At 40.9% G+C, this 22,171-nt stretch overlaps 1 protein-coding gene and 1 pseudogene across 7 annotated transcripts in view; both read left to right on the top strand.

The window, feature by feature from the left end:
• Window positions 1–22,171, top strand: part of RERE (arginine-glutamic acid dipeptide repeats) — a 357,676-nt gene that overhangs the window by 234,985 nt on the left and 100,520 nt on the right. For all 7 annotated transcript variants that reach the window (XM_036228288.1, XM_036228290.1, XM_036228289.1 and 4 more), the window contains 3 exons: window positions 11,968–12,016; window positions 19,052–19,176; window positions 20,276–20,375. In XM_036228288.1, the coding sequence (XP_036084181.1) occupies window positions 11,968–12,016; window positions 19,052–19,176; window positions 20,276–20,375 (274 nt within the window). The remainder of the gene's footprint in view (window positions 1–11,967; window positions 12,017–19,051; window positions 19,177–20,275; window positions 20,376–22,171) is intronic.
• On the top strand, window positions 21,590–21,707 carry LOC118605120 (annotated as a pseudogene).

Genomic DNA, 22,171 nt, shown 5'->3' with positions numbered 1-22,171 from the left:
AGCAGCGGGTGTGGGGGAGTAAGCGCAGCTTCGTCTGCGTCCGCAGCCGCTCCCCAGCGCCAGCATCACCGCCTCAGTCATCAGGCAATAGATTCTTGTAGCAGCACCAGTACCCGATGCCAAAAAGGTTGGGGACCACTGTTGTATAACATGCATATGGAGCTGTGCATGGCCAGCTCTTGTCAGACAGGATGCCCCTGGTTTTGATGGAAAGTTTTAGGAAAGCTAGTAATGAATTCTAGACACTGAAATATTTCTGAAATGTGATCTGGCTTCTAGTAGGTTCAGTTTTGGGATTGTGATTAAGGAAATGATTTATACAGGGATAATTTTGGGTTAAGGCATTTGTTACTGTTTTTTAGTCTTCTTTTCCATTCATGTGAGAGCATGACTTAAACATTGCATTTGGGAGGTTTGGGCGGATACTCACTTGCTCTCACACCGTGTAGCAGTGCTTCTGGAACTTGTCCTCTTTCGCTCTATTTAGAAGCACATTGACTCTTGAAAGTCTAAAATTGTCTTTTCTTAGACTAGAGGAACCAATGCCACAGACTTGGTGGTCATTCACACGTGGGATCCTTGCAGGACTTAAGTTTCAGATTCGTTTCAGAAAACGTGTTACGTGAGACAGGAGAGTACTTGTTCAGAAGACACTGCGAAAGTGCCTTCCTGTTTTGGGATCTTTAATGCTTCTTAAACTTTACTTTTTTTTTTTTTTTTACATTTGGCAAATAAGATGTGAACAATAAACTGTACGTGTAGCTGAATCAACTCTACTTGGGTTTCTCCCCCTTGTCTGGCTTCTTTGGTCTGGCCTCCTGCAAATTCATATTTGTGGAGCTTGTGTGCGGTTGGTTACCTGTTTAGATAGATGGTGAGGTAGTTACTATGGTGATTTGTGAGACCTCTTTGTTGTTGAGTCGAATATCTATGTTTCAGATCCAATAAAGTATGTCATTAGAGCTATTTCTGGTGTAGTATGCACATGTTCTAAATTTCCCCGTCTTGGGAAAATATTTTTAGAGTGTTCTTTGCTGACCAGCCATCTCCTGGTTTAAGGCTTTTATGCTTGTCTAGTGGCAGAGGAGGTAAAGGAACAGCACGTGGGGACTCAGTCTCTTGGTTGGTGAAGTTGTCTAGAGTCTGTGTAGCTTGAACATTGAAAACATGCTGGTTCCATTTTAGCTAATTGTCCCCCTTCTGTTGAACTTCAGAGTGTCAGGAAGCATTGGTGAGTATAGATAGATTATAGGTAATATGTGTTTTTAAAAGAACAAAAGTTAAAATTCACCAAAATTTTATCCCGGTCATAGCTTTTCTTGTCATTATAGTAAAATCTTGAATCGGAATCTGAGGTTCAGCCCCGTCTAGTGTTCCTCTGCCAACATACATTTTGCGGAGTCTGTGATCTGTTGTCAGCAAAGCTCTGCTTTCGACCACTTTCGAGACTCGTCCGGTGTGTGCGCTTGCGAATCGGGAGGGGGCGCGCCTGGGACCCGCCGTGCTCCGGGTCGCCGCTTCTCCAGTCGTCCATGGTGCTTCCTCTTTTTCTGTCTGAATTCGGTTTTCCTTTTCCACTTTACTTTTGGTTATTACTGGACCGAGTTGTCTTTTCACCGGAAAGATATTTGTTCTAAAGCTGTAAGACTAATGTTTGACCGAATGAGAGAAAAAATAGAAAATACAGGCTAACGAGAGATTTGAAATTATGTGTGTGGTCATGAATCTACTTGCAAATTGATAATCATCTCTATTGAGCAGTTTCTGATGGGGAGGTTACAAGTTCTTGCACATAACTTTAAGGAAAATCTGAAAGAAAACTAATCTAGTCTCATGTTGTATATTCTGTGAGACTTCAGGTCTAAGTTAAAACAGCTTATTTTAATTCAGTTGGGGCAGTTAGACACTATTTTTCAAAATTCTTTGAACTGTACATTTATTCATGACTATTTGGCTGACTGTCTTCTCCATTAGGTTGGGGCGTGGGCCATGCCTGTTCCTATAGCCCCCATTCCCAGCAGAGTGCCTGACCAACGGGCCTCCTGCCTGAATATACCGAATGAATGAGAGGCATCTATGGGAAGACAAAAGACTAGATTTGGAGTCAGATGGTATGGGTTCCAACTCCACCTAATAAGTGATGTCGGTCCAGCTGTGACAATGGATAAGTTCTTTCCCTCGTCTGAACTTCAGTTTTCTCATGGGTCATACGGAGATAAATAGTGTTTCTCATAGTTGTTAATAAGACTGGATGAAAACAGTATGAAGTGTTTGGCACACAGTTGCTCAGTGTATTGTTATTAATTCAGAGGCAAAATCTACAATCTCTTGTAGGTTGGTTATCTTAACAACACCTGTATGTTTAGGTCAATCTGTTCAACTAAAGCAATGTTAGGAAAGGTGTTAGGAATTATGGTAGATTAAAATGACCAGTATATTTGACCGTCATTCATTGGTCTTCCTTTTTCTTATACTCTTGGAGTGTTTATATTTTTCTTGAATTTTTTTAAAAGAAGCTTACTCGCATGTCGTGTAACATTTGGTGTGTTCAGCATTAAATGTTGTTCTTTTCTTACCACTTTCTATAACACAGTGGAAGGAGGGAGGCGTGTGCGTGCGTGCGTGCATGTATGTGTGCGTGCGCATGCGGGCGTGTGCCACCAGGGCTGCTGCTGCCCCCGTCCCCCGGCCAGATTCTCATCCCTACACTGAGGAGGAATAAAGCGATGGTCATCCTTTTAACAGCATTTTTCAGAGACTTCCCCGTGGGAACAAAGTGGCATTTAAATGTTCATTGCAGACACACCTGCTTGATCCCAAGTTCCTCTTTTTCTGGGGACACTCCAGTTCCATTTATGATGGAGTTTGAGTTCAGTGTGCAGAAAGCCAGAATTATTTCTCGTCAGGAGATTGGTTTACTCTTCAAATACTGCTGCTTTATAAGTTATTTCAGTCACGGTGGGATTTAAAAATAAGTTTGTTTTCTAAAGCATCATACATGTTTGTGGGCGTGCGGCTTCGTGGTGGGCTGTGGTCCTCACAGCCGTTTCCTTCTTTGCGGCCAGTGATGACAGGACAGCCCATGGGGAGCCTGAAGGGGGCGGGGCCCTCCGCCCGGGGCTGGTGGACTGCCAGGTACTGCTTAACCGGGGAGGTCAGACAAGTGAGACACTTAGACAGAGGGGTGGTCATTGTAGTGCTTTGAAACGGGGTCCTTTCTCACAGGTTGTTTAAATTCTTTTTTACCATTCTCTCTGATATTAGATATTATTGTGTAGAGATCATATTTACTACATCTTATTATCAGCATGAAAATTGTTCCTATTCATACTCCGCCAATGCCTAAGTTCTAAGCCCGGATTCTGAATTATACTTAGGGACCCTGTGGAAGGAAAGTTGCTTCTGTGGCCTGGAATCCTTAGTAATCAACTTACTGTGACCCCTGGGAGGAGCACCTTTCTCCCTCAAGCCTTGGCTTCTTCTATTAAGCTGGAAGGAAGATTGGATTGGACTAAGGGACTTCCTTCAGAGAAAGTTTAGAATATTGTGATTCTGGATTTGGGGGGAGCTTCAGTCTTGACCTTTGCATTTGTGTATGAATTTGGAACATGAACTCTTTCAACCGTTGGCTGATTCTTTTTCTTTTGATTATTTCGAATGACTGCTGAAATTTTTTTTTGGCTGAGTAGTTTATCAAACCTGTTTCAGATTAATTTTGCTTAGAGGGCTAGTCTTCCACCACAGGTGACTTGACTTAATTTTACAGCGAAGTGCTTAGTTGCTATCAATGGCTAAACAATAATTGAATTAAAATATTATAGTCATTTACTCATTTAAAATACATTTAGTGAGTGCCAGTGGGCTTTGGGATGTAATGGGGAGCTCAGAACACACTTGGTTCCTACCCTCACGGTGCTTTCAGTCTAACGAGCAAGAGGACCATTGAAAGAAATAATTACACAAAATAAATATAAAATCGTGACTGTGGCAAGGCCACAGGAGAGAGAGGTGGAATCCTGTGATAGAGGGACGAGCGCCTGTTCTCGCTTATTGCCAGGACTTAGAGCTAATAATAGTAATGACTGCTGCGCAACAGGAGCTTGCCTGTTTCTTTCTGTGGATCATCTTTTATGTTTATAGCAACCTTGCAAACTAGCCCTTAAGAACTTTGTTTCGTAGATGAGGAAACTGGGGCTCAGAGAGATTGAATTATGTCCTCAAGGTCACACTTAGAGCTAATAAAACCCTGGCACTGAAATTTTAATCTGAGCTAATGTCACTCTGAAGTCAGTGCTCTACCCCCATACCTGAGCATCTAGATCCAGGTGTGTGTGACGACAACTCCTCTCAGTAGTGGGGTACCAGAGACATGCGGCATCCTGGTAGGATGTACAGAGCACAGTGATTTTACTCAGAGTTAGCAAAAATATTTTCTGTCTTAGGATGAGTGAGTATATGTTCTGGAAAAGAATACAAACTTTACATGGACTTTTAAGATACTACGTTAGACTTTAAAGAAATTTCAGACTGTTAAAGACTGCTTTAGAAATATGCGTTCATGTTGGACAAATCTGAGAAACCCGCACATGGTCTAGTTTTCTCCTCATCGGCCTCATTTTCATTCCTGCCCACAGCCCTTCTGCAAAGAAGTGACTCTGGTAAATTGCCTTTCTGTTGGCCTAAAATTCGGTGTATTTCGTTCTGACCCATAGACCATTTCCATGGTGACTTTCTGAATGAGCTCATAAGTAGAATTCCTAGTCTACTTTCAGTTGATTTCATATCAGTCTTCCCACTCCACTTAATGCCCTGTAGAAAAGATCAAGAATTATCTGCTGTCTGAGCATTGCGATCTGAAGGAGGTGAGGGAAGACCGCACAGTGACTTCATTCACACATGACGCCACCACAGAGCAGGGGCCGCACTCGAGAGTGATCAGGCCCGGCCTTTGGGGAACGTGCCGCAGGCCGCACTGCTAAGATGTTCCGTGATTGCGGTGGTGACCACGTCTGGGTTATGATGAGAAGTCACGCAGCTCCTGTGAAAGGCCTCAGTTCTGCCAGGTCATGTCATTTCCCCGGGACCCCATGTCCTTGTCTCTCTCTCTTCTTCCCCCATAGACGCAAGTCCTTGCCTCATCAGTTAGCATGATCATGTGGAGGTACTTGGTGCCTTGAGCGAGCGTTTGCAGACCTTTGCGTCCTGTACACCGTCCGCTCTCATTAGGATGAAGAAGCGATTTCGTCCAGGCTCCTCTTTCCAGCTGGCGGGCTCCTCTCAAGGAGGCCCCCCCCCCCCCCACACACACACACACACACCGCGTCTGGCCAGCCCGCTTTCCCATCCCCTTCGCGTAGATGCTTCTCCCTTTTTGATATTCAGTTGCAGGCTTCCTGCTCCTTTCTGCCCATCCCCTGTTTACTTCTTAGACTAAAATGTTTCCATGGTAACAGGTTACTTTTCAAAGGGAACATCTTGTCATTTTATTTAATCCACTGCAGCTGAAGAGGACTGAAATATTAAGTTGTAGTTGCCATGGATACTGCTTTGTTACATTGGTTTCTTTTGTATCAGATTTCATATACAATGAATTTTTTTCTTTTTTTTTCTAATACTCAAGGAATAAACACAATGACTTACCATTATTCTTGTAATTTGGCTTGTGGGGGACTATTTTTTCATATTCCAAAGCAAACATTTGTAGAATAATGGCGACTGAACCTCAGCTGTTTTGAGAAACATATATTATTTATATTAGCCTCGTAGAGAAATTCCTCCTTGCTGGTGAGGATGGTGACAATTCTCTTTTTTTTTAAAGTACAATTCACGTAAGGATGTGAGTTACTAAGGATGTGTTTACTAGGATGGCCCATACCAGAGATTCTTAGCAAACACAGAGAAAAAAGAAATACGCGATTCGCGTTAACTCCTTGAATGATTTAATTCCTTGAATCTCATTGCTCATTGACTGTGGCATTCTTTCTTCAGTTACCTGTTCTGCTGTCCACAGTATATTTTGTGGGAAATCGATTTGTCATTTAATCAGCTATTCATATGTCTGGCTTTCTTATCCTTTGTTTGTAATACGTCGCTTGGCTAACCTCTTCTTTTGTCTTTTTACAAACTTTGAATTTTTTTACATGCACAGGAAGTTGCAAGATGCTTCAGAGTGCTCCCATGCATCCTTCCCTCCTCCCTCCCCGCCCCCCCGCCCACCCAACTCGGTACATTGTGTGTGACTCTGGTGTAGCATCGAACCTGGACATTGGCATTAGTACAGCGTGTGTACCGGTCTGGGCCATTTCATCACGAGCGTAGCTCTGTGTACCCACCACCGTGATGCAGATCCAGGCCATCATCACAAAGATCTCTCCACCCCGCCCCTCCCCCTCACCATCCCTGCCATCCAGCAACCCCTGCTCTGTTCTTCTTCTCTATAATTATGTCATTTTGATAATGTTATCTAAGTTGGCCTTTGCTTTGATAGGTTTTCTCTTTTAACATGATTTCAAACTTAAAAAATCTCTTTTTGATCATTTGGTCTTGCTTTAGTGCTTGAAATGAACATAGAACTGAACTAGAGAAAAGGATGTGGCTTCTCATACTGGTTCTATTTATAATTAATTTTGTAATGTCGGTTTATTAATTTAATCATTCTGCCATATGGAAGTGTGACTAGGACCTCTGACTTTGGAGTTGACGAAAATTGATTGAGTCCGAATCCTGTTTTTCCACATGTTAGCTGTGTAACCTTGGGTAATTTCATAACCTCTCTTAGCTTCAGTTTCCTCATCTGGACAGGTAATAATGGCACCTACCTTACAGGGTTATCCTTAAGGTTAGATAAAAAATTATATGGAATTTCCTTAGCTTGAAATGCCTGGTACATAGTAAATGTTCAATGTATATGTTAGTTCCTTTATCAGTGTTATAGTTAGTACTGTTATTATCTCTAAAGTGGAGATACTACCTCATAAGGTTGTCATGGGAATAATGAAATAATGTACATCTGTCATAGAAAGCACTATTATTTTGCTTGTGCTTATCATGTAACTATAAGACATCTGAATTTAAGATACTGCAGTGAAAACCCTGAGGTAAGAATGACGGTGTACGTAGACATGTCCTATGTTATCCTGCTGCACTACTTCCACTGCTAGTCCCTTATTTCATACGTAATATCCTTTACCTGGCCTTGCTGGGATTTCCTCAATCCTTGGTCTGGATATTTCTTCCTCAGCTGATGGCCACCTTGGCTTCGCCCACACCTACCGCGTTAATTAAGCGGTGCTGTACACAAAGCACAAACCTCTTGTTCAAACACAAGATAGAATGAGATCTGAATTTCTGTGAATATCACTACTAATACTTTCATTAATATCAATATATAAATTAAATGAATTAATACATAGAAATGAGATAATACTATAGAGCACCTAGAACAGATAGAAAGTACTTAAACGTTGGCTATTATTGCTGATTGAAGGAGAAACCTGGCATCTTCTAGGTTAGGGACCTTTGGAATTTTAGCCTCCAATATTTTCTAAAAGTTCTGAATGTTTCCTAACCAGAGCTCCTCAGAGTGTGGTTTGTGGACCCATTATTAATTTAATCAAATCTCAGCCCTAAGATGGTCTGTCTTTGTTATGTTCTTTATGATGATATGGAACGTGACATAAATTCTGCTACATACCAAGTGACATGGTTGTTTGTTTAAATTAGAGCTTAGGTAGCCCATTTTTTCATGGCATTTCGTTTTTACTTGAAAGAATAACTGACGGACTTGGGTAACTGGCAGGCACTTTACTGAAAGTGGATGAAGAGAGCCTACCATCATTTCAAGAAAAACAACTAATTGTATTTGCCAGTGCTGAACGTTGGGCTTCCAAGTTAAAATTAGAATTTTAAAAATCTTATACTCACTCCATTGCTCCGAGCTTGGCAGCTTCGATGCACTTACTGGCTTTCCTTAGAAGATGGGTGGTGATAGCAAAGATGTGCTCTTTAAAAATTGCACAACGAACTGTGTTGATGTTTGGAAGATGCGTAGAACTTAGCGAACTAGTATTTTCCATCTAACCAGTGTGTGACGTTACAGAATCGTTTCTGGTCAGAAGATCCATCCAGAGGCTAAGACGAAATAGTGGATTTTAATGTAAAAGAGTCCAAAAGATCATTGATAAAATTTTAGATTCATGTTGTGCACATACCTTTAAGGAATAACTTACTTGTTGAGTTTAGGTGTAGTATAAAAAATGATATATTTATCAAAAGATATTAAAATATTCTTTCATTCTCCAATCATGTGTATGAGAGTACATTTTTTTCATATACTTCGGAGAGTGGCAAACGTATTGTAACAGACTGGACGTAAAAGCAGACATGAGAATCCAGCTGTCTTCCACTAAAGAAATTTGTGAATATATAACAAACAGTGCTTTTATTTTCACTATAGTTTTTTGTTTAAATACAGTTATTTTTCATAAAACATGTTATACATGTTAATATGTAATGAGCTTATTGCAATAAGTAAGTAAATAAATATTTTGAAATTTCTCAAAAACACAACTTCCTTTAAATGCTCATTAATTTGAGGAATATAAAGGGATTCTGAGACTCAGAAGTTTGAGAATTGTTGTGTTACATATGAGGGAAAATGTAGTAGTCAGCATATGATTGTCAAGTATTTCCTATAAGCTGTTTATTTCATTTTAATAAGAATTCCTGGTGAGTTTTTTCAAATTTCACATTTAAGTAGTCCAGAGATATTCATGCAGAGTGCATAATAATGCCATGTAGGTACTCTGTTAAGAGTATGGGGGATAGAAAAAGTGAATTAAATCTCAGTCCCTGTATTCTAGAAGCTTACAGTCTCAGAGTGGGTGGAGGTAGGAAATGTCCAAATTAGTCATAGTAGACTATTATGCTCTCATAGCATGGTATGCAACACAGAAGGAGCATTCAGGAAGAAGGGAGCGGTGAGGCAGCAAGGGAGGGATGTTTAGTTTAATGCAGAGTTCGGGTGCTGTCAAAAGGAGGGGAGGATGGTGATTGTTCTGTGCATCTCAGATACAGCTGGATACTGGCAGTTTCCCCTGAAGCTACTTCTTGTCTTTCATCTTCAGTTCATATTCTGACAGCTTTTCTCCCGGGCGCATCATCCAGTTCTCTCCAATGGGGTGTGTTGCTATCTGCTTTCTTGTATCTTGGACCTAAAAAGTATTTCTGCCATTTATTCCATATTCGAGAGTTCCTGGGCCTGGCAGCTAATGCCATTGTCCGCTTATGTAATCTTGCTCAAAATAACTTCGTTGACTCTCTTAATATGAAATCCTGATATTTGAGAGGTGCATTCGATTAAGAAATACTTTTGTTGTAAAATTGGTTTTAAAATATTTTTAAAAGTTCCTTTGCTTTACCTTTATTTTGTGCTTTTTAACCCACTCACCTTATTAGTAATCTTTGTGGATATACATATAAAAGAGAGGAATCATTTCTAGTCAAGGCTCTTGAGCCTTCCAACACATTTTTTTGTCTCACTTGTCTCATTATTAGCAGTTGAGTCATTATTGGTCTCCATTTTCACACATATAAGTAGAATATATGTAGTTATATTCAATGCAGTATTTGGTGGTTTGTTCTTATGCGTTACATATTTTAACTAAAAACGATATTGGCTTATTAAATATTAAAATTAAAAAAAAAAAACAAAAAATAAGGAAAAACACAAAAATATAAAAGAGAAAAAAGTATTAAAAATAAATGAACCAGGGACGTTTGTCCTGGAATTATGAAGGACTTAGCAGTGTATGTAACAGTAATGGAGAAATGCTTTCATAACCAACCGCTTGAGAACCTTGGCATAACATAGACCTTCTAGAAGAACCTGAAGGTTGAGCTGTGGGTACAGTTACTGGATGGGCTGTGGCTGCAGCTTTCTGAGATGATACATTTGGCTCAATTTACATGTAGGCAGGCAAGCATTTGGAAAGTATTTAAAAATAAAGGAGAGAGCTTTTGGCAGCCAGTTTTGTTCATAGTTACGAAACAAAGGGACAAGTTGGAAGGGAAATGGCAACGCTGACTGCTTGTTTTTCTTAAAGAAGTACTTGTGGTGAAAGTAGCCCCCGGCCTCTGATTCCTCCACATGCCTCCTAGAGCAGCCTCTTGTAATTCCCACATAAACCTACCAGAACAGTCTATCTTCTAGTGTCTGTTTTCAACATGCTATTTGCCTGTTGAGGAAACGAAGATGACTTGTATTTGGAAGTCAGCACTTCGTGCCCTTCTCCCCTGCAGCCCCCCGCTCTCAGCCTGCACCTCTGCAGGGCTTTGTCCCGCTCGGCCTCTGGGCCTCCGCTGTGCTTCCTGTCTCCTTCAGAGGTCTCTTCGCAACTCAGCCACTCCACGGACTGCCTCCTCTTGAGGCCTGCCGACTCCTGGTCCCTCCCCACATCATTTCTGTGCTCTGTTTCTCCTGAAATGTGTCGCGTTTGTGAATGGTGTTTGGGGGGTGGGTGGTACCGCCCGTGGCAGACAGAGAGGAAGCTCACGACTACTGGATACTCAGCTGTCCTCTCCGTTGCTCTTCTCCCGTCCTTCGTCATGTCTACTGCCTGCCTTTGCCAAAGTCAGACTCTCCGTGAGAAAAACTGTTGGATTAAAAGAAGAACCCAAGGCCTCTGAAGGAATTAATAGTTTTTCAAAATTCATTTTAACAACTTCAAACATAGTTGGTGGGGTTATCAGATTCACGAGAGGAAACTGAGAGGTGGTGTTTCCTCTTTGGTCCTTTGCTGCTTTATTCTGCTCTTCAGTTCAGCCCGAGTCAACAAGTACTCATCGAGCAGCTGTCACTGGGCGAAAGTCTTCCAGGCACTATTGACAATCCAGTGGTCATGGTAAACACAACAAAGACTTGTCACTGGGCACAGAAAGGGTTTTCCTAATACTGTAGATAGTCGTGACTCAGATTCAGGGTGACAGGCGGCTGCAAACTGTGAGCTCCAGTGGGACAGGGACTATATTTCTTTATTACTGTACACCCAGTAAGTGCCCTATGAAAGGCCTGGGGCAAGAGAGATATTCAATAAATGTTTCATGAAGGAGTGAAAAGAAGAAGACTCCCCACACTTTTGTGGGTGTATAGGGTGAAATGGGGAGGAGATCAAGAAAGACTCCTTGGAAATAGTGGCTTTTGAAAGGAACCTGGACAGTTGGGATTTGGAGCAAAGGAGGGTGGCGTTGCCGGTGCAGTAAGAACGGCACAGACAGAACTGAGTCGGGCCCTCGCGCCCCCAGGCCTGCCGGCCTCACTCCCTCATGCCCTCCCCACCTCTGCTCAAATTTCACTTTACTAATAAGACTTTTTCTAACCGTCCTGTATAAAGAAATGTAAAACTACTTCACCGTCCACCATCTCCCTAATTTCTTGGCCCTTATTGTCATCTGATGTATTATTTTTCTTTTTTTCTTTACTCTGAATTAGAATGTAAGTTCTAAGAAGGCAAGAACATTGTTTTATTCATTGCTTTATCCTCAATACCTAGGACAATTCTTGCTTACAGCAGGTACTTAATGAATATTTGTCAAAAGAATGAATATGTGAATGACACAGTGTGTTTGCTAGGAGCCATTAGTTATCTTGTTTATGTTTTAATAAGTTTTATTGTAGGGTGTCCCGAAATGTTTTGTTAAGAAGAAACATCTGTTGGGGTCCTGCTGAGGCAGGACAAATGGTGTGTAGGTACCCAGGCCAGGGAGCAGGTCACGGGGTTCGTAGGAGCAAAGGGTTTCAGAGGTGCGTGTGGCGGGGCATGTACCATCCAGGGCAGCGTTAGGAGTGGAGGAGGTTATTCTCCCTGAGTTACCACTCGTGTATTTGAAGTGAATTATTGTTCTTGAAAAACATGTGAATGTTTGTGTCAGAACTGTATTTGCTAACCTAATCTCCTCTTTTCGTGACAGGAGGCTGAACAGTACCCAGGGGGAAATCCGAGTTGGGCCTAGCCATCAGGTAAAGCACATTTAGGTAACTTCTTTAATAGGTTTCTATTTCGCATTCTTCTGCTGGCCCTTTATTGTGCTGAGCAGTAACTTAGAATTGTTTTTATAGTTACAGGGAATTTTTATATAAATGCAGATTTTTTTTCCAGATTACCTCACACTTTTATTTTTTTTTGTGGTAAGATATAATGTAAAATTTACCATTCTATGATCTACCAATCCCTCTACTGGATATATACCCCAAGACTTGAAAACTCATATCCGAAAAGATACTTGCACACCGATTTTCACAGCGGCATTATTCACAGTGGCCAGGACATGGAAGCAACCGAAATGTCCTACGAAAGAAAATTGGCTAAAGACGCTGTGGTACATATATAAAATGCAATATTACTCAGCCATGAGAAGAAATGAAATACTGCCATTTGTGACAACATGGATGGACCTTGAGTTAATCATGCTGTGTAAAATAAGCCAGACAGAAAAAGTTGAAAATCATTGTAACACTTATATGTGGGATATAAACCTAAAAGCAACAGATGAGCAGGACAAACAAACAGAGACTCATGGACATGGACTATAGACTGGTGGTCACTAGTGGGATGGAGGAGGAGGGGGGGGTCAAATATAGGATTTGGGGGGGTGAAGTGGGTAAAGGGGATCAGATATATGCATAGTAGCTGAAGGAGACTGGACTGGGGAGTAAACACACAATAGAATATACAGATGTCAAATGATAATGCACACCTGAAAATTATATAATTGTATTGACCAATGTTATTACTCCAATAAACTTATTTAAAAAATTTTTTAAATAAATAAATAATAAAATAAATTTTAAGAATTAAAAAAAAAATTTACCATTGTAACATTTTTAAGTGTGCAGTTAAGTGGCATTAAGTACATATTGCAGCCATTACTGCCATCCACCTCTGGAACTTTCTCACATTCCCAAGCCCAAACGCTGTCCCCATTAAACACTGACTCCCGGTCTTCTGTCTCTCGGCCCCTGGCATCCACAGTCTGCTTTCTGTCTGTATAAATTTTCCTACTCTAGGTAGTTCATATCAGTGGGATCCCACGTTATTTGTCCTTTGTGTCTGGCTTGTGTTACTTAGCATGATGTCCTCAGGGTGCATCCACGTTGTAGCATAGGTCAGAGTTTAACAACTTTTTAAGGCCTAATAATGTATTAAATGTATATATCAATCACATTTTGTTTGTCCGCCTGTCTATGGACATTTAGTCACCACATACTTTCATTTCAACTTTTTAAAAATTCCCTTCTGTTCGAAAGAGTCAAGATGGTTAGATACTTGTCAGCCGGAAGCTTGTCGTGCTGCGACCTGTGCCCCCTCATGTTTTATTCAGTTTACTAAGACTCCGGTGTCACGTTTGTCGTCTGTTTTCTGATCTCTGTATCAGTCAGTGTGCTTTGATGGGCAGGAGCAGAAAACTCTAGCTGAACGTGGCTGTGTATGGTCTCACGGATCATCGCATTCTGGCCAGACAGGACCTGGCTCTGCTTTTCTGGGGCTCTCTTGGTACTGGGCTGTCCCCCGGGCTGGCTTCCCTATGCCGGTAGCTGGATCTCATTGATCCTAAAACACACTTCTTCCCTTCACATTTATTACCTCTGATGGGTTTCATCGTACATTCTGTGGTGCGATTATAATTTAATTGGCAGCATTTCTCCTTTCTAAGTGCACATAAAATGACAGTGGGTCTTACAGTGAATGAAATACAGCAGATGTTGAGAGGAAGAAAGGTGTCTTCCTTCTCTTCCCCTTAGAAGCAAGGAAAATTCTCCCAGAAGGTCTCTTTTAGTCCCTGTCTCTCCCAGAATGGATTGGGTCGTGTTTCCACTTCCAACCCATGAGGAAATTAGGGTTGGCATGATTGGCATGGACTGGCATTTGAATTGGAGTGGATGTTGGGACTCTGCCACTATGGCCTAGGTATACTAGAGACTTGTACGGGCAACTCCTTTTCAGGGTAAAGAGGTTTTGGTAATCTATTTAGTCAGTCATTTTTTGGTCTAGATTTTGAGCATTTCTTATATGTCATTCATATGTTTAAAATCTAACTAATGAGAAAGAAATTAATAATTAAAGGACTATTAAAACCCAAAGACAGAAACCATCGGGGCATCTCATTACTAGAAGATACTTCTCGCCCCAGAACTAGGATTATAACTGAGACAGGCAGAAAGAAGCTGCCAGAGAACACTCCCCTTAATGTCTGCCTTGTTCAAGTACAGTTAAGTCCTCGCCCACCGTTGCTGGTAGGTTCTGTAACTTTACGCAAAATGAATGATGAAACCGGTTTTACCAGAGGCTGATTGATATAAACAAGAGTTAAGTTCTTGTGACATCTCATCAACGCTACAGTGAAATGATCTTGAACAAAAGGACCTGCCGTCACCCCTCTTCTTGGTGTGGCCTCCCAGGGGCACTGACTTCCACCTCTCCGTTGTTTCCTGTGCCCTCACGCCGAGGACTTAACCTTTTAACCAAGGAATCCAGTACTTGCCTGGTACCACTGATACCTCTCCCTGCTCTGTCCCACCACTGTATTTTCCCACCCATTTTTTTCTTCCTCCATGTTTCCGGTGTCTTGAGATCTCTTACTAGAGTTTTATTTTGTAGGTTTTTCTTCCTACCATGACAGAAAAAATAGTTCTTAAGTAAAAGACGCTTAAATTCTTGGAAAGGGGCATTACTGTGCTTGGATTTTTGTTTCCTTTCACTTAAAACCAGATATTTATATCAGATTTAAAATATATTCTGTATAGTCTATCTTTGAAAAAGAATGTTTTGGATTACCAGGTATACCAATTTTTCTTAAGAATTAGCAACATTTAACTTCTTAAAAATTTGAACTTTTTTATTAGGTAAAATGTTAACATATACAAAAGTAGGGAAAGATTAGTACAGTAAACTCCCTTTTTCCTTATTACTCAGTTTTCACACATTTTAATTGTTGGTAAATCTTGTCTAATTTATTCTTTTTCACACCTTTCCCACCATTATTTTGAAATGAATCACAAATATATCATTGTACTTGTAAATATCGCAAAGATAAGAGCTCTTTCAAAGAAAAATCAGTAAATTACACCTAATAAAAATTAGCAGTTTCTTAATTTTCAAGTGTCCACTATATCCAGATTTCCCTAATTGTCTTTCACTTTGTTTTTTTATTATAATTCAAATTGGAGTCTAATTAAGAGTCATGGCATCGTAACTGTTTGATATGTCTCATAAATCTCTTCATGTTTCTTGTGTTTTCCACCCCATCTCTCTATGTGTTGAAGAAACTTGAGTGTTTTGTCTTATATGGTCCCACAGTCTGGATTTAGCTAATTTCATCTTTATGTGTCACTAAACTCGTTCCCTTGTCTTCGGCATATCTTGAAAATTAGTAGTTAAATCCAGAAGTTTAATCCCATTCCAGTTTGGTACCCACCTCTGGCAGGAATACTTCAGGGCGGTGCTGTGCACGTCATCCAGGAGGCACAATGTGTTTGCAGCCTTTGCTTGTTACTTAGATCCACTAGTTAATTAGGGATCTCAGAGTGGTTGATATTCTAATCCTATCATTCCTTCCTTTACTAGCTGAATTAATGACACTTCCCCCTTAACTGTTTGAGTCCTAGAATCACAGAGAAAAGGCAAGATAAATGTGTGATTCTTCCCCTCTGTCAGTTTTCAAAATACCGAGAGTTAGCTCCCCAACATCTTCCAGTGGTGACCAATGGATTTATAATTTATTGTCTGCTAAGCCATTGCAGTTAATCTTATTGATGATGAAATTATTTGGGGGCTGGTAGGAGCCTCTTTCTTCTGCCTTCTGTGTCCTTTTGACTCAACTCCAGTGAGCTTTGGTAGGTTCCTTTCATCTGGTATGACATGATTTTAATAATCATCTTGCACAGCTCTACCCTAGATTTGTCATGAAACTTTTCTTGTAGGAGCCCTCATCGTGTCGGTGGGAAGTGATGTCGTTTCGCTGACTGTTGGGTGTTCATTATCATTGGGTCAATTACTATTTCCAGGCCTTTTTAGGAAACAAATCAGGAAATACGCTTTTTTTTTTTCTTTTCTTTTTTCTTCTTTCTGAGGCTTATAATTCAAATTCAGATTTTTATATAGACCTTATAGTAATCCTATTTTATTTTTCCCAAATCTGTATCTTTTTCTCATGTGTTAAATCCCATTTTTTAAACATAAGCATTCATTGGCTTTAATTCCATAACATATATATAACAGCTCAGAAATAACAAGTCACACTGATACAAATAATATGATTACTGAAAACGACTTATTAAATATTTTGGGGGGCCTTAGAATATGTCGCACCAGAGCTCTACAGGGAAATTAATGTGTTTTAAAGTTACTCGAAATACTTTATAGAGAGAGGAACTAACTCAGTGCAGAGTTAGGTGCATTTGTTTCCTTTTGCTTTAGAGTTTACAGAATTGTTGCTCTTTAAACTTAATTTTGTTTTGATAATTATGTAAAATATTTACATGGCTCCAAAGTCAAACATACAAACAAAGTACGTTAAAAAGTCTGTCTTCCCTCCCTGTCCCCTTCCTATGTTTTTCTCCCTCCCTGATGGATAATCATCGTTTTGGTTTTTTTATTTAAAGTCATGCTTTATCCATCTTATTTATATTTTCCCCACATCCTGTTCCTTGATAAATAGTAGCATAGCACACACACCTTTACCACCTTTCTTTTATCTTTTAACAGTGTATCTTGGTGTCCCCTGCATAGCAGCACAGAGCCCCTTCACATTTCCTTCTGTCCCTTCATGGAACCCCACTGAGCAGGTGTAACAGTTTATTCTTCCAGTCCCCCTTGACGGGTATTTATTTGGGTTGCTTCCAGCCATTCGCTGTTGTAAGTAACGGTGCAGTAAATAGCCCATGCATGTACGTTTTTGCATTTCTGCCAGCGTGTCTTTGGGATATATCACTAGAAGGGGGCTGGCTGGCTTAGAGGGCAAGTGCACACATGGTTCTGAGGATATTACAAAATTTGCCCTCCATACAGATTGTGCCATTTTGCGCCCATGTTAACAACACAGCCTCGTATATTGTCATACTTTGGGATTTATTTTAACCTGAAAGATGGGAAATAGTATCTCATCAGTTAATTTATATTTCTCTTCTCAGCAAGGTAGACCATCTTTTTCTATGATTAAGAGCTAGATGCATTTTCTTTTCTATAAACTAATTCTATTTCTAGCTCATTTTTCTCTGGGGGAGTCGGTCCTCCTGCATAGCAGTAGTACTTTTTAATTAACTTGACAAACAGCCATCGGAGAGCTGCTGCGCCAGGTACCGCACCTGGTACTGGGCAAGCAGAGCTCAGCACAAATGTTAAAGGCGTTTTGATGTGAATATCTATTGTGTTTTGATTTTATTCCAAAACATTCACTGTATATTAAGCAGAACTAATTGTGGCACCCAGTTAATGTTGTAAAAGTCAATACTAGATTAAAGAAGAGCATCCTCGTTTGGAGAAGATCAGTGCTCGGTACACATCGAGAGGCATCAAAGACAGCATGTGACAGAGGTCGAACTCGTGGCCTGAGAGCCACATGTCCTCCTGATGTTGTACTTTGGTACACAATTGTTTTAAAAACTCGACTGACCAACATTTAAAACCAGAAGCTTTTACATAATAATTAAGATTTTTGAAGTTTGGAAAAAATTGGAGGATGCACACACTCTGGATCACATTCCTGCATGGCAGCATTTCCTGGAAGGGGCAGCTTTCTCTATTTCACCTGCTTCCCTTCGCTCTTCGGTACCTAACATCTGCGTGCCCCATCCAGGAGCCATTGCCACCTGTGGCTCTGAGCACTTGGCGTGTGGCTAGTCCAAATTGGGACATGGTGTTTAATGGGGATACTAGACTATTCCAAAAGAAATACGTGGCTCTCATTTTATTCCTATTGGACAGTGCTGCCTTACACTCTGCCTGCTTAATTCTTTTAATTTTTTTTGCCTGGGTTCTGTGGACACGAGCTTTTAAACTGCAGCTCTTACTTTAAAATATTAAACTAATGTGTCCATGTTCATCTTTTAAGAAAATAAGAACATATGTACCTTGCAGATGGCTGACTTTTCGTAGATCTCTGATGGTCCTGTTTCCTCTAGCTCTGCCCTAGCAGAGTAAGGATGAGAAAATGCTCAAGGTATCTAAATCTCCAAACCAGAGGTGACTTAGAATCTCGGTTATTGAGCTCTGATGTTCACATTTTTTCGTTGTTGAATTTTTATAGTTTGTTTGAGCCAAAATTGACAATTGATATTCAAATATTTAAAAAAATATTATTATACTTTACAGTGAACTGTTGGTATCTTATGATTACTGTGCCGTCTGTGACAGTTCGTGTCAAGGCAGAAAGTCCCTCCCTGCCCCGTCACAAGCAGCCCTCTCCTCCTGAAGCTGCTACTCATCTAATTTCTGTCACCATCATTTAGTTCAGCTCTGTCATTAATGTTAACTCCAATTCCATGTCTTTTTTTGATGTTTACCATGACTTACATTGTTATTGACTCACTTGAGAAGAACATTAATTTAATAGGATAGTTCATTTACTTTTTTTAGCCATTATCTTTAGGTGATATTTTATTGTAGATGTCTCTTTATATACTTGTTATATTTGAAATGGGTGTGTTTTTCCCTTCCTTATCAAGGTGCCATTATCTCCTGAGACATTTTTTGATTTTTGATTTTTGGTTCTCAGTATCCATTTGTTTCACTCTTTGGGTCTCTGTGGGCCGTGTTTTAACTTTGCCCTTGTCTGCTGCTCCTTGAGTAGTGATTAAACAGTCCATTGTGAAACCTTCTCTTTGAAATGTTGCTGAGATGCGCCGCAGGCCAGCCGCCGCGGTGACTCCTGGTGGTAGCTGTTGGTTCCGTACCTCCTGGAGGAGCGGGCCCAGCGAGCTGCTGCATCTGTTCCCAGGGCCTGCCTAAGGCAGCTCATTAAAGGGAGTGATTGTGACTGCTTCATCTCTGTCTTACAGGCCAAACTTCCCGATTTGCAACCATTCCCTTCTCCAGATGGTGACACTGTGACCCAACATGAGGAACTGGTCTGGATGCCTGGAGTTAATGATTGTGACCTCCTTATGTACTTGAGAGCAGCAAGGTAACAGGGATTCACCTCATCCTGCTTTCTGAATTAGGTCATCCAAATCGATCAACAGGCAGTGAACTTTCTTCTTCCCCCTGAAATTTTATTTACATATGGGCAGTCCCTGATTTTGTTTTGTTGTACCCTCTGTAATCAGAGCCATGATCCTTCCTAACAGAGAAAAATAGTTTTCCTGGGGTAAAGTCACCTTTTTCTTCTTGATGTTTGTCTCATACCAGGTTTTAGAACTCTTTAGAAGGAAAATATGGTAAGCCGTACTTGCAATTATCAACACTTCTCAATCCAGTTGAATAATTGGATCATTCAGCTCATCTTAAAATCTCATTACAGATTCTTCTACTTTGTGGCTATTCATTGATGCCATGCCTAAACATGACATTTTTGTGGCTTACCTACATGAGAACTTGCTAACCTCCAAATGTCTAAACTGCAAAAGAGAAGTTCGTATCTGCCTGACACCCGTAGTGCCGGCAGAGGGCCTTCCTTTGTCTGCAGTGATTTCTTAAACTCACTACAGCCTCAACAATGTGCAACAAAACTCGAAAACCGGGCCAGGCGGCCGAATCTTAGCTCTGGCTGTTTCGTGGTCAGCAGTGCTGTGCATGGGGGCTTGCAGGAGAGATGAGCACATTGCAGCAGGGCGAATCGCTGCTAAGACTCCTTTTTATCTTTTTTACTTTTAATTCACCTAAAGGTAGCTGATGTGTAGCATGAAAATAATTAAGTAAAGTTTCAGAGGATTTAATTTTACATGTTTCTTGGAAACTTTGGTTCAAAAGGTTGTCATCAAACCAATTGCTGTGGGAAATAGTTTTAGATTATTCATGTTCGCAGAACTGAAATGAGAGTAGTGATAAAGAATGGGAAGAGACGAGACAGTAGGCAGGCGTAAAACTTACGTTTATCTGAGTGAGTGAAGAGTGAACTGTACAGAACTTAACAATTTTTTCTTTTTAAAACGAGCAGAACCAGGACCAACAACTCTGGCTTATCATGCCTGTAGTAATGGACTTTGGTCTTTGGGCTGAAAATGTACTCTGAAAATTGAGGGTTAACATTTCTGTACTGATGTTTTCCCTTCTTGTCTTCTAAGGAGCATGGCGGCCTTTGCAGGCATGTGTGACGGAGGTTCCACAGAGGATGGCTGTGTGGCAGCGTCTCGGGATGACACTACTCTCAATGCACTAAACACAGTGAGTTTTTTGAAGTCATCTGGGCGGGAAGAGAGGTCCCTGTGCTGACTGGGGAAAATGTATGATGAGTAGGAGACGTGGAGGAGCCTGGCATCTTAGTCACGAGTACTGTAGTGTGCAGCTGGGATCAAAAGATGAGCTGTGGCCATGGCCACAGGACTCCACGACCTCAGGCCAGGGCTGCATCCCCTCCAGGTTCTCTTCCTCATCTGCATCTGTACTCCAGCATCATGGCGAACCTCACAGGAGAGCCTAATGCTGCTGGCTAATCTTTACTGAGATCTCGCAAAGCAGAACACTGTGCATGGATGATTTTTGTTTAATCCTCACAGCACCCTCTAAGTTGGTCCTATTGTTACCGCCATTGTAGACATGAGGAAAGAGTTTAGTGCAGTTAGGTCGTGACGTGAGGCCACACAGTCAAGATTCAGATCCTGAGGCCATGCTCTTCTGTGGTCAACAGCGCTGTCTCTGTGTCTGAGACCCAGTGTCCACAGTGCGTGGCGGCCCTGGAGAGGAAGCTAGACTTCTTTGAACAGATTTGTTTTTTATAGATTTGACTTTCGAACCATGTGACTATTTCATAGGATTATAAAACAAAATTAAGTTTTAAAAATAACAGTCCCTAAAAAAATCTAAAGTGAAATATAACAAGCGAGCCTGAAGGTACCGAGTTGGCTGCACGACATCCCACCATGGTTACTCATCCGCTTCAATCTCGTACCACACACAGCAGCTCAGAATAACACTCACTGCTGCAAGCAGCATGGCCACCGAAACCAGCTTGCTTTTCTTAGACACTTTTTTTTGACTTTCGAATATATCCTACAAGGCCGTTTAGGAAACTGACTGGATTTTAAAGTTTCTTGAACTAATTCTTCTCTTTGTGGTTCCTAATGTGAAATCATCAGATCTGAAGACGTGCTGACAAGTTCGATGGTGTTCTGGTGTGTAGTAGAGAGTCTGGATGGCTGTGTGTATGTGTGTGTGTGTGCACGCGCGCGCGTGTGCCTAGGCTGTTGAGCGTGAGGCTGCAGGTCTTCTCGTGGTGAACTGAGTGTAATTTAAGCGCCCTTTCGGTTTTTTTCTTGAGAGGTCAACTAGAGTTGGAAAGGACTTTAGAGATCATCTGTTCCAATCTCTAAATAGATAAAAATCCAAGGCTTAGAAAGGTCAGATGACTTGTTGAATGCCGATCTAAAAAGTTCACAATTGTCTACGGCCATGCCACCCCGAACAAGCCCGATCCCATCTGACCTCAGAAGTGAAGCAGGTCGGGCCTGGTTAGTACTTGGATGGGAGAACACCTACGAAGGCCAGGCGCTGTAGGCTTAAAAAAAATAATGAAAAAAAAATAAGGGATAGTAAGTTGACAAGGTCCTTGCAATCTGTGAGGTCAACCAAGGATTGCCTCACCTAAAAAAATTAAAAATAAAAAGTTCATAATGAAAGGTGGAAAGTAACCTGGATTCCCAATTTAGGGATCTTTCTACTATATAGCTTGCTTTTGAGGAAGCATGTAGGAGTCTGAACACATTGATATATGATGTGGTTGACATTTATCCTGATCTGCTATTGTTTTTTGGGTATTACCTCACGTTACAATAGTCTCTTGTATGTTGGCGTTTGAATGATCTTGCTGGGGATTTGCCATGTTCTCAATAACTGAATGATTTTTCACATTTCCATATATATATTTGTTTACTCCCTCACCTGGTTGGTACTTAGGGGTTTTGTTTTTATAAGTAATCATTACTCTGAACATAAAATGATAGAGCCAGAAGGGCCTTCAAGGG

The sequence above is a fragment of the Rousettus aegyptiacus genome, unplaced genomic scaffold (assembly GCF_014176215.1).
Source record: "Rousettus aegyptiacus isolate mRouAeg1 unplaced genomic scaffold, mRouAeg1.p scaffold_m13_p_1, whole genome shotgun sequence".
Classification (NCBI taxonomy): domain Eukaryota; kingdom Metazoa; phylum Chordata; class Mammalia; order Chiroptera; family Pteropodidae; genus Rousettus; species Rousettus aegyptiacus.
This window is presented reverse-complemented; position numbering and strand designations above follow the sequence as displayed.